The sequence below is a fragment of the Leptinotarsa decemlineata genome, unplaced genomic scaffold (assembly GCF_025532065.1).
Source record: "Leptinotarsa decemlineata unplaced genomic scaffold, Ldec_3_MD MMD2_tig00078360_RagTag_RagTag, whole genome shotgun sequence".
Taxonomy (NCBI): Eukaryota; Metazoa; Arthropoda; class Insecta; order Coleoptera; family Chrysomelidae; genus Leptinotarsa; species Leptinotarsa decemlineata.
In genome coordinates this window covers 262178-272586 of record NW_027412727.1, presented here as the reverse complement: position 1 = coordinate 272586, position 10409 = coordinate 262178, and the positions used below count along the sequence as shown (strand labels likewise).

At 35.3% G+C, this 10409-nt stretch overlaps 1 protein-coding gene across 2 annotated transcripts; it reads left to right on the top strand.

The window, feature by feature from the left end:
- The first annotated feature begins 4052 nt into the window (after window positions 1-4052).
- Window positions 4053-9986, top strand: LOC141487058 (uncharacterized). 2 transcript variants are annotated; one of them, XM_074185862.1, is made up of 3 exons: window positions 4053-4737; window positions 4803-5323; window positions 5386-9985. In XM_074185862.1, exons 1-3 carry the CDS (start codon window positions 4721-4723, stop codon window positions 8667-8669), a joined length of 3822 nt encoding a protein of 1273 aa, XP_074041963.1. In that variant the 5' UTR covers window positions 4053-4720; the 3' UTR covers window positions 8670-9985. The 2 variants fall into 2 exon arrangements, with proteins under 2 accessions (XP_074041963.1, XP_074041962.1); XM_074185861.1 differs by having other exon boundaries at window positions 4053-5323; window positions 5386-9986.
- The last annotated feature ends 423 nt before the right edge of the window (window positions 9987-10409 follow it).

Here is a 10409-nt window from a genome sequence, read left to right as displayed (position 1 = left end):
CATCAAAGAGCAAACTATTGATATTTTTGAATTGGTAATCTTCAAGGAGAGGCAAATTTCGGAATTAAAAAAAATTGAATACCTTTTTGAATTTCCTCCCAAAAAAATTATCGAAAAACATTGACGTGATCAATATTACTAAAGTTTTAACACAATACCGAAACGTTATTTCAATACCTCGACACGTGTTTTGATCGCCAAGTCATCTTCATGAGGAAGATTAAACTAAATGTACATACAACGTTATCCTCATCCATACCATACCTGCCAACCTGCGTCTTAATTGTCTTAAATTAATTTCACAATGTTTCCTTATCTAATTATCTTAATTTCACAAGGTGGCCTTATATAATAGTCAGGTAAATCTAATAATTGAAATATTATTTCAACAATCTATATAGTCCGGTCAATTTAGACATTCGAAGCTACCTAAATTCCCACCAAGCTGAAAATCAGTAGAATTGTTTAAAATATGATTTGAAGTAAAGTTTGGAAGTTCTCCATCTTTCCCCTGTATGTAAAAATTTCATTCGAAGTCAAAGGTCAAAAAATGAGTTTTTTGCTATTTTCAGCAAAACGGTAAGTTTTATCATAAAAGTACTCCAAACCATACTTGATACTTTCTTCTCTACGAGCCACCATTTTTGAGATATAACGATTCAAAAAGTTGTAGTCTTCATAATATTCACACGTTTCCACGCCACCTAGGTAGTGTACTTAGCGCGTTTTTTAACGTGGTTTCCTCAGTAGGCCTATTCCACGGGTCAGTTGTGATCCTATTTGATTTGAAAATATTACAAAATAATGGATATTAGCAGAGATTGAAAAAATAAAAGCAATTTTAGTTAAAAAAAAAAGAAGTGAAATTCAATCGTTCGAGTCGTAACTCACAAATTCTTCCTCTTGTTCTTGATCTTCTTGTTTTTGTTCATATTCTTCTTCTTGTTCTTGCTCTTGTTTTGTTCTTCTTCTTGTTCTTCTTGTTCCTCTTCATCTTTATCCTGACTACATGTAAACTGTGTTAATAGTGATGTATCGCATGTCACCTCGTTGGAATCAAACCGATCATCCACTGTTGGTGATTCAATATTAGAGCACGACCGGCCCTGACAATGTGTACATGCCAGAGAACAATCCAGCTTTTTTGCAACGACATTTAGCACTGCACCCTTTTTTGCAGTTGCAAAACATTGCGTTCATCAGTTTTTCCGTCGCAGGTGGAAGTTAAGTTTGGACTGGTTCTAATGAATTGTTGACCATCTTCCAACCCCAGTCTGTAGGATCCAGCTGATAACCAAGCCACAATTGAACTTGGTAATATACCCGAAAAGATGTTGATGAGCAATCACGCACACAATTGAACAGGGGACAGATGTTGTCTCCAGGTTACAATGGCGTATAAACTAAGGCACTGGGTTTCATTTTACATGGTATTCTTATAATTATAACTTAACTAATGACCGATAGAAAAATATTTCAACATATATTACAACTACAGAGATGTATATACGTGGCGTACTCATGCATATTATGACGATACAACTTTTGAATCATTATATCTCAAAAAGAGTGGCTCGTAAGAAAAAAATATTAATTAATTTTTTGTAGATAATTTATGATCTACAATCTCTGTCTGAAGTATTTTTATGATAAAATTGTTTTGCTGAAAATCGCGAAAAACTCATTTTTTTACCTTTGACCTTGAATACATTTTTTTCCATACAGGTGGAAGATGGAGAACTTCCAAATTTTAGTTTTGATCATATTTTGAACAATCTTACTGATTTTCAGCTTGGTGGGAATTTAGGTAGCTTCACTCTTATTTTTTGATCTAATTTGACCTGACTGTTTTTAACTTGTCTAACTAATCTTATTGAACTAAAGTCTATGGAATGGTTTTGTTGCAAAATATGATGGGCAACTACTGATTTTTCTGGTCTTCCAGATTTCAGGTGTGCTAATTTTTTCTTATACCTCATTTTATCAGATATTTTAATCTGTCCATAATATTTTGCATCGCATTCAATTTTGTAAATTCCAGACTTTTCCGAATTCTCGACTCTACCCTTTGGATTTCCTATATAGTAGATGACTTGTTTCAAATACAAGCTTCATATCTAGTTTCTTGAAAATCTTTTTTCGTATATTGGTGGTATGGAACTGAGATATATTTATTTTGGTTTTCGTCGTTTTGAAGAGTCGAGATTTCCTTCAATCTCAACCTAAACTTTTTTTCCTTATAATATCATCTACAACACCCCTCTAGAAACCGTTACTGACTGCTAGCAGTCAGGGGTATAAATAAGGATAACATTGTATGTATATTCGGTAGCCGGGTGGTTCGACGTGGGTGCTTTGTTCACTCAGTCAATCGGCTGATGTGTGAGTCGATGGTTCAAGCCTCAGGCTGAACACTCGATTTTCACTTGCTATCGTCCAACCCGTGTTAGGAATCACACGTTAAAAGGTAAGACCTCGTTAGTCCTTAGCTCGCATAAGCTTCGACTTCTGAGGGTTGTCTTTCGTAGGGGTGCGATTGCCGGTTAACGAAAAAAAAATTTAAACATAAACAAACAAACAAAATTTTTCATACATAATCAGTTTGATCTTTCCCTTGATCAAAACACGTGTCGAGGGTCGAAGTGTTGGAATAACGATTTGTGTTTGGATAAAACTCCAGTAATATTCATTATTATACCAAAAGTTCCAAACAATACATCACAAAATTGATGTGATTGTTTAAGCACAACTGAAAAATCAAAGCTATAAATCAAAACAATGAATTAGAACTTTTTTGGGTCCATATCGAGACTGAAATAATTGTTCCCAATATATTTCAAAAATCAGTTTCACTATTTAATTGGAAAATGGAACAAAACTCATATTACACATATTCACTACATATCAGTGCTGAATATGTGTGGTAAGAATTTTGTATATGTTGATGAAGCCGATTCAAAGCTTAGTTATATTGGTAACTTTATAAAATTTCATAGTAAAGAAAAAAACCATTTGCAAAGATGTGTAGATAGATCACGCACAGAAACAACCACGTTGAGATATAATAAAAGTAAACTACACATAAATCATCAGTTCGGACTTCCATTGTCTAATATAATATGAATTGATTTGAAATTCCTGAAAAAATCGTTCGATTGATGACTTATTTATTTTGTAGAAATTCATGTTGAATATAGAATGAAGCAAATACTTTTGTCTATTTTCTACTGTGTTTTCAAGACTTGAAAAACTAGACTAGACAAAAGTATTTTCTTTATTCTATATCCTGAAAAAATATTGAAAAGATTAACCGAAAATCCCAATTTTATCCAAACAAAAAAACTGAAATTACAAATAAATAACATAAAACCAAACAACAACCAAAAAAATAAAAATTGAAATATTAATAAAAGCTGAAAATTAAAAATTATTATCAACAAAAAATGGAAAACAAAAATAAAAATTAAAAGATTTCAAACGAAGTTATGAAAGATAAGGAACTGCGATCAAGCTGCTGAAAAATAATTCCATGAAAATCAAAAAATTATTATTAGATAAGTACTCTTTGATCATTTTCACATTGATTTCAATTTAAGAGCCACCAGTATACAGCTGTTTCAGCCTATTGGGCATCGTCAATACCGGGCAGGCGGTCCTCGATTGAAGACAAAATGAGAAAAAACCAAGAAAGTACTTGATTGGTTGATTGGTCAAACCACCAACACTGACATAAAAACTTGGCAAGTTGACTTGGGTGTCACACCAATAGATGGTTCCACTTATGTTTCGCTTGAGTTTACGCAGCTATTTTTATCAAATTGAAATCAATGTGGGAATGATTATATATAAATATATATATATATATATATATATATATATATATATATATATATATATATATATATATATATATATATATATATATATATATATGTATAGAGTGGTGAAACTCTGTCCATTGAAGAAGCCCCGAGTCTGGTTGAGATACGTAGACGACACCTCATGATATGGAGCCATGGGAATGCAGAACTAGACACTTTCCATCAACAACAGTAGTTGTTTACAGCTGATTCTCGGCCTCCCCCCACCACTATGACGTATTAATTGCTTTTTTTATTGGTTGTTGTTTGGTGAAGTTTTTTTGTTGTGCAGTGAAGTCAAGGCGTTGTGACCTTGAAGTGTCTGGTGCATGGATCGTTCAGATTTTTTTTTCATATGAGATTTTGTGTGTTTATGTGTGTGTGTGTGTAGGAGAATGCACGGTACAGGGTTTCATCATGTGCTTGTTTGTCTATGTACAAACATACGTCTGCATACTTCGAAGATCCTCCAAGTAGTAAATGCTCCATCGGTGTTAGGGCACCAAGTTAGTAGTGGAGTGACGTCACAGCAATAACCGTTCAACGGCTAGAGAGCGACATGTTCACTCCACGACGTGTGGCAGAGTAATGCGTATTCATCGGTCTGCCCTCACCTCTCCCGAAGCGATGAAGGTCGCTCTAGCCCCGCTATCGATGGTGACACAACGGCAGCCGAGGACCGTTTGCCTAGCGTCTACCCTCTCCGAGACCGCAACGACCACTGCTTGCTCGTATATCGACATCTGTTATCGCATTCAGTTGGGAGGTAATCTTGGCGCATGTAGTTGAGAAGTGGGGTTGGCTATGACGTCTTGACGGGTCCTATCAGAGTGTATTTAAGAAGCGTACGAGTGTTGGCTATGTCAGTTTACATCAAGTGAGTTAGTGAGAACTATTATATAAAATGTATTCCTGTGACTGTGGTAAATCTTTCACTCGTAGTGATAATCTTCGTCGGCATCAGCTCCAGAGTTGCCAAGGAGGGCCTGCAGTGAAACGGGTGAGAGTGGATAATGCAACACCTATGTATACGTGCAATTGTTGTAATGTGACAATTCCTATGAGCCAAGTGAATTCTCACCGAAGAACCATGAGTCATAAAAATAATGCATGTGTTCAATTGTCTGACGGTGTTCAAATTATAACGAATGCATTCAATTGCCGCATTGCTACATACAGGGTGGAGAGTTCGATTGTAACCAGTGACTACATGTCATTTTTCAATAAGATTAGGCAGAAGGTCATTGAATTACTGGAATCAGCCATCAGGATCCATAAAAGCATCAAGGTGAATATGGAAGTTTTTGGGAATTATATTCTTCAGACTGATGATTCGAGGGACACGAAGTCATTTAATTCCCAAAATAAAATAGTGGACCAATCTTCAGATTTGAATGCTGTTTTTGATGGATTCCGTGATGTAATTGTGGCTCAAACGACTGAGTTCCAGGATCGCGACTCAGGTATTTATTTTTTAAAAATTTCAATAAGATTGAATAGTAATATTTTTTTTTTTATAATTCAGGTTGGACTTGTGAAAAAATATTGTTTCTCGAGGTCAACATTAATAAATACAGTCCACTGGAAGGACGTTCATATGTGAAGCTGCCTCAATGTATTCAATGGAAGAAAGCTGTTGTGAATGTTCGTAATGAAGATCAATATTGTTTTGCTTGGGCTATAACATCAGCATTATATCCTGCAGATAGTCGAGTGTCCGAACTTACGTCATATCCACATTTTTCCACTGTTTTAGATGTCACAGGTATGGATTTTCCGGTTAAAGTTAATAATAAGAGTATCGAAATATTCGAAGATAGGAATGATATTTCAATTAATGTTTACGGTTTAGAGAGTACATTTGAGAAGGGTAAAATGAAGTATGAAGTGATTGGTCCATTGCGATACTCACAGAGAAGACTCCGGAGACATGTCAATTTGTTGTTTATAACTGATGACTCCGGTAATGGTCACTATTGTTGGATCAAAGATCTTTCAAGATTAGTTTCTAATCAACTATCAGCTCATAGACAGAAAAAATATTTTTGTGACGGATGTTTGATATATTTTTCTGATGAGAGATTGCTTTTACGTCATAATATGTATGATTGTAATCACATTAGTACCACAACACCAACTACTAATTTAAAGATCAATAAATATGGTAGAATGGTTGCGGAAAATAAACTAATGTTTGAAAACTTTGAGAGGCAAATGAGGGTGCCATTTGTAGTGTATGCTGATTTTGAATCAGTGCTTAAACCGATTCATGTGAATGAGCCAAATCCTGAAAGTTCATACACGATTAAAACATTCAAACATGCCCCATATTCATTTGCTTATTTGATAAAGTGTTCATATAATGATGATTTGTCAAAATTTGTTACATATAGGGGTGTAGATGCAGCTCAGAAATTTGTGAGTAGCATTGAAGATGATTTGAAAGAGATACATGAAAATCATCTCAGAAACCCTAAACCGATGGATACACAAACTGACGAAGAAGAAGAACAGTTTGCTGCAGCCAGAACTTGTGGTATATGTAATAAAGCATTTACTGATGGTGAAGTCAAAGTAAGAGATCATTGTCATGTCACAGGAAAGAAAAGATCACATGCCGCTCACTCGAAATGTAATTTAAATTTCAAAATACCAAACTTCATACCTATCATTTTTCATAATTTAAGTGGTTATGATTGTCATTTATTCATAAAAGAATTGTATAGGAATAAAGAGAAAGTTGATGTTATCCCGCAAACTAAAGAGAAATATATATCTTTCACGAAGCATCTCTTCACACACAGCTATACCGATAAAGATGGTGTGGTTAGGAAGAATTATCTCAAAATGAGATTTATCGATAGTTATAAATTTATGACTAATTCGTTGGAGAAGTTGGGTGCAAACTTGACCTCCGATCAATGTTTGGAGATGCACAAACATTTCCCACAAATTGAGAAATTCAATTTGATGAGACAGAAAGGTGTATTTCCATATAGTTTTGTTGATGACATTGACAAATTGAATTATCCATTACTTCCGACAAAAAATCAGTTTTATGACACACTCAATTGTGAACATATATCGGAAACTGATTATGATAGGGCTAGAAAAGTTTGGAATTTATTCGAGTGTCAGAATTTGGGGGAATACTCTGATTTGTATTTGAAGTCGGATGTATTGCTACTATGTGATATTTTTGAAAACTTCCGCACCACAAGTTTAGAGATATATAACTTAGATCCGGCACAATATTACACTGCACCTGGATTATCATGGGATGCCATGTTGAAGTTCACTAATGTTGAATTGGAATTACTAACTGACATTGATATGATTCACTTTTTTCAAAAAGGTATACGAGGTGGAATTAGTCAATGTAGCGAGAGGAAACATATAGCAAATAATAGATTTTTACCCAATTATAATCCCAACGAACCTTCCACATTCATTACATATTTAGATGCAACAAATCTATACGGTCACAGTATGTCACAACCTCTACCAACAAGTGAATTTACATGGTTGACACCAAATGAAATTCTTAATCTCGATGTGATGGATGTGAGTACTGATAGTCCGTATGGGTATGTATTTGAAGTGGACATTCATTATCCACAAGAGTTGCATGATAAACATTCTGACCTTCCATTTTTAGTCGAAAAAATAATACCACCTCGTACACAATCGAAAATTCCCAAATTAATTCCAAATTTGAATGATAAAAGAAAATATATTGTTCATTATAGGAATCTACAGCAAGCTGTCAAAAATGGATTGATTGTAATGAATACACATAGAGTATTGAAATTCAAACAATCATGCTGGATGAAACCCTATATAGATCTTAATACTGAAATGCGTAATAGGTCTAACAACAAATCTGTTAAAGATTTCTATAAACTAATGAATAATGCGGTGTATGGAAAGACAATGGAGAATGTAGATAATCGAATTGATGTTAGACTCGTTACACATTGGGAAAATATAAAGAAAAATATAGGTGCCAGCACTCTCATAGCCAAACCAAATTTCAAAAATTGTTCAATTTTCACTGATAATTTCGTTGCCATTCAATTGGGTAGAGTGAAGGTTCATTACGATAAACCATTATATTTGGGATTTTCCATATTAGAATTATCTAAAACAGTCATGTATGACTTTTTCTATGGATGCATCAAACAACACTTTGATGAAAATGTCTCTTTACTTTACACAGATACCGACTCGCTCATTCTTAAAGTAAACACAGAAAATTTTTATGAATTCATAAAAACTAACATAAGTAGATTTGATACATCCAATTACAGTATAGTTAACCAATTCAATATTCCAGTAACAAGTTCAGTCTTGGGTAACTTCAAAGATGAATTTCCAAATGATCCAATCATGAGTTTTTATGGTACAGGTGCTAAAGCATATTATGTGAAATCTGTTGATGGTGAATTTAAGAAAGCCAAAGGGGTTAAACGATCTGTAATAAAGAATGAATTGACATGCGAAGATTATCAAAAAATCGTCGAACAAGGTGGTATGATATTCAGAAAGATGAATTCATTTAGAAGCGTGTTACATGATATGTATACTGAATTAAAAAATAAAGTTGCATTATCATATCACGACGATAAACGATTTATCATTCCGAATACTACCCACACTCTTCCTTGGGGTCATAATGATATTGAATTTTATGAAAACGATCCAAATGAGAACATTCGTTGGATAAGTAATATTATTCAACAATCACAATCTCAGGAGACTCCATTGGATCAATTGATTAATTTATTATCTGCCGAGATCAATGATTGAAATATCATTCAATATCTTCAAAACCGGAAAATTCAATATTGATATTTATGTAGCCATTTATAATTAATAATATATGATAGAAGTAATGTGATATTAATGTATTATGTATGTATGTATATGTATTACTGTAATGAATATAAAATGATTAAAATTTTATTTGTATTATTTCTATTTCCCTAATCAATTACTGCAATATATAGTATAATGTAAATGACAGAAATATCAGTTTGAAGAGAATCATCGTAGAGTGCACAATGTCTAAAACAATCGATAAGTTTGGTAGAAAAAGAAAATGGGGTGGTAATGTCATTCGAGGTCCTCCTGGGAATGGTTTTAAATTAACAAAAGATGGTCATTATGACATGCAAAGGAAAATATTGAAAAATACAAGTGAACCAATTGACAAGAGTGATTGTGTAACTGTATCATATCTTGAGGGGGAAATTAATGGAGCAAAGGAAGTTATACTTCTAGCCCTACAAGCTGCAATACAATCCACAATAGGCAATATTGCTCGGGACGCCCGGCAAGCATTTAACGATAAAATTGCAGAGGCTCGGATAACTTTCACTCGTAAATTTGACAAACTTACAAGTGATGTAGACATAAAAATGTCTGACATAACAGCGTCTACAAATAAAAAATTTGATGCTATGTCAAACATAACAGGGACTACAATGAAAAAGTATGATGTACTGGAACAGAGAGTTGAAGTATTGGAGAAAAACCATAAAGAAGTTTTGGAGAGAAACTATAAAGTCAGGCCATCATCATCAGGTGGACTGGGATATCCAGGACTGAACATTAATCCAAATCATAGAATAATACAACCAAAACCAAAACCAACTGATGATGTATTAATGGAACCAACATGGTGAATGTATTCCCTCGTTAGGTTAGGTTAATAGCTACGTTAGGTTAGCTGCATACTTACGTTAGGTTAGGTGTTAGGTTAGTATTCCCTCGTTAGGTTAGGTTAATAGTTACTGTAGGTTAGGTTAGGTTAGGTTAGGTTAGGTTAGGTTAGGTTAGGTTAGGTTAGGTGTTCGGTTGCATAGCGGTAGGTTAGCGTACTAGGTTAGGTTACGTTAATACATACGATAGGTTAGGTGTTCGGTTGCATAGCGGTAGGTTAGCGTACTAGGTTAGGTTACGTTAATACGTTAATACGTTAGGTTAGGTGTTCGGTTGCATATTATGTTACGAACGCGCGCGCGAAGAGGGCGTAGATGTCTCTCCAGATGTCCCGCCTACCTGGGGCCGGAGGCCCCACCCACCTGGGCGGAGCCCAGGCAGTGGGCGGGGCCCGTTAGGCCCCCCCCCCCCCCCCCCCCGTCGCCACCAACTTTTCGGATACCCCGCCCCTTTCCGAAGCCCCGCCCCCTTTCCGAAGCCCCGCCCCTCCCCTCCCCGAAGCCCCGCCCCCCGACTCCCAACATTTGCGCATGTACACCCCTACCCTCATCGCGCATGTGCGCTCCCACCATTTTCCCACCGCTCACGCATCGAAGTCGATACCCTCCGGAGAGCACTCCACAACATTCAGTTCGAGAAGTCATCTCATCGAGAGCAGTCCACTCCACAACAAGGCAGTACGTTCCAACGACCAACTTGATATTTGAGTAAGTAAATTAGGAATGTTATTTTTTATATCAACTAACTTTGTATTATTTCTTCTTTTTCAGAATGGCAACCAATACACAGGAGGTGAATAATGCTGTGGCGTCTATTCTGCCGGTG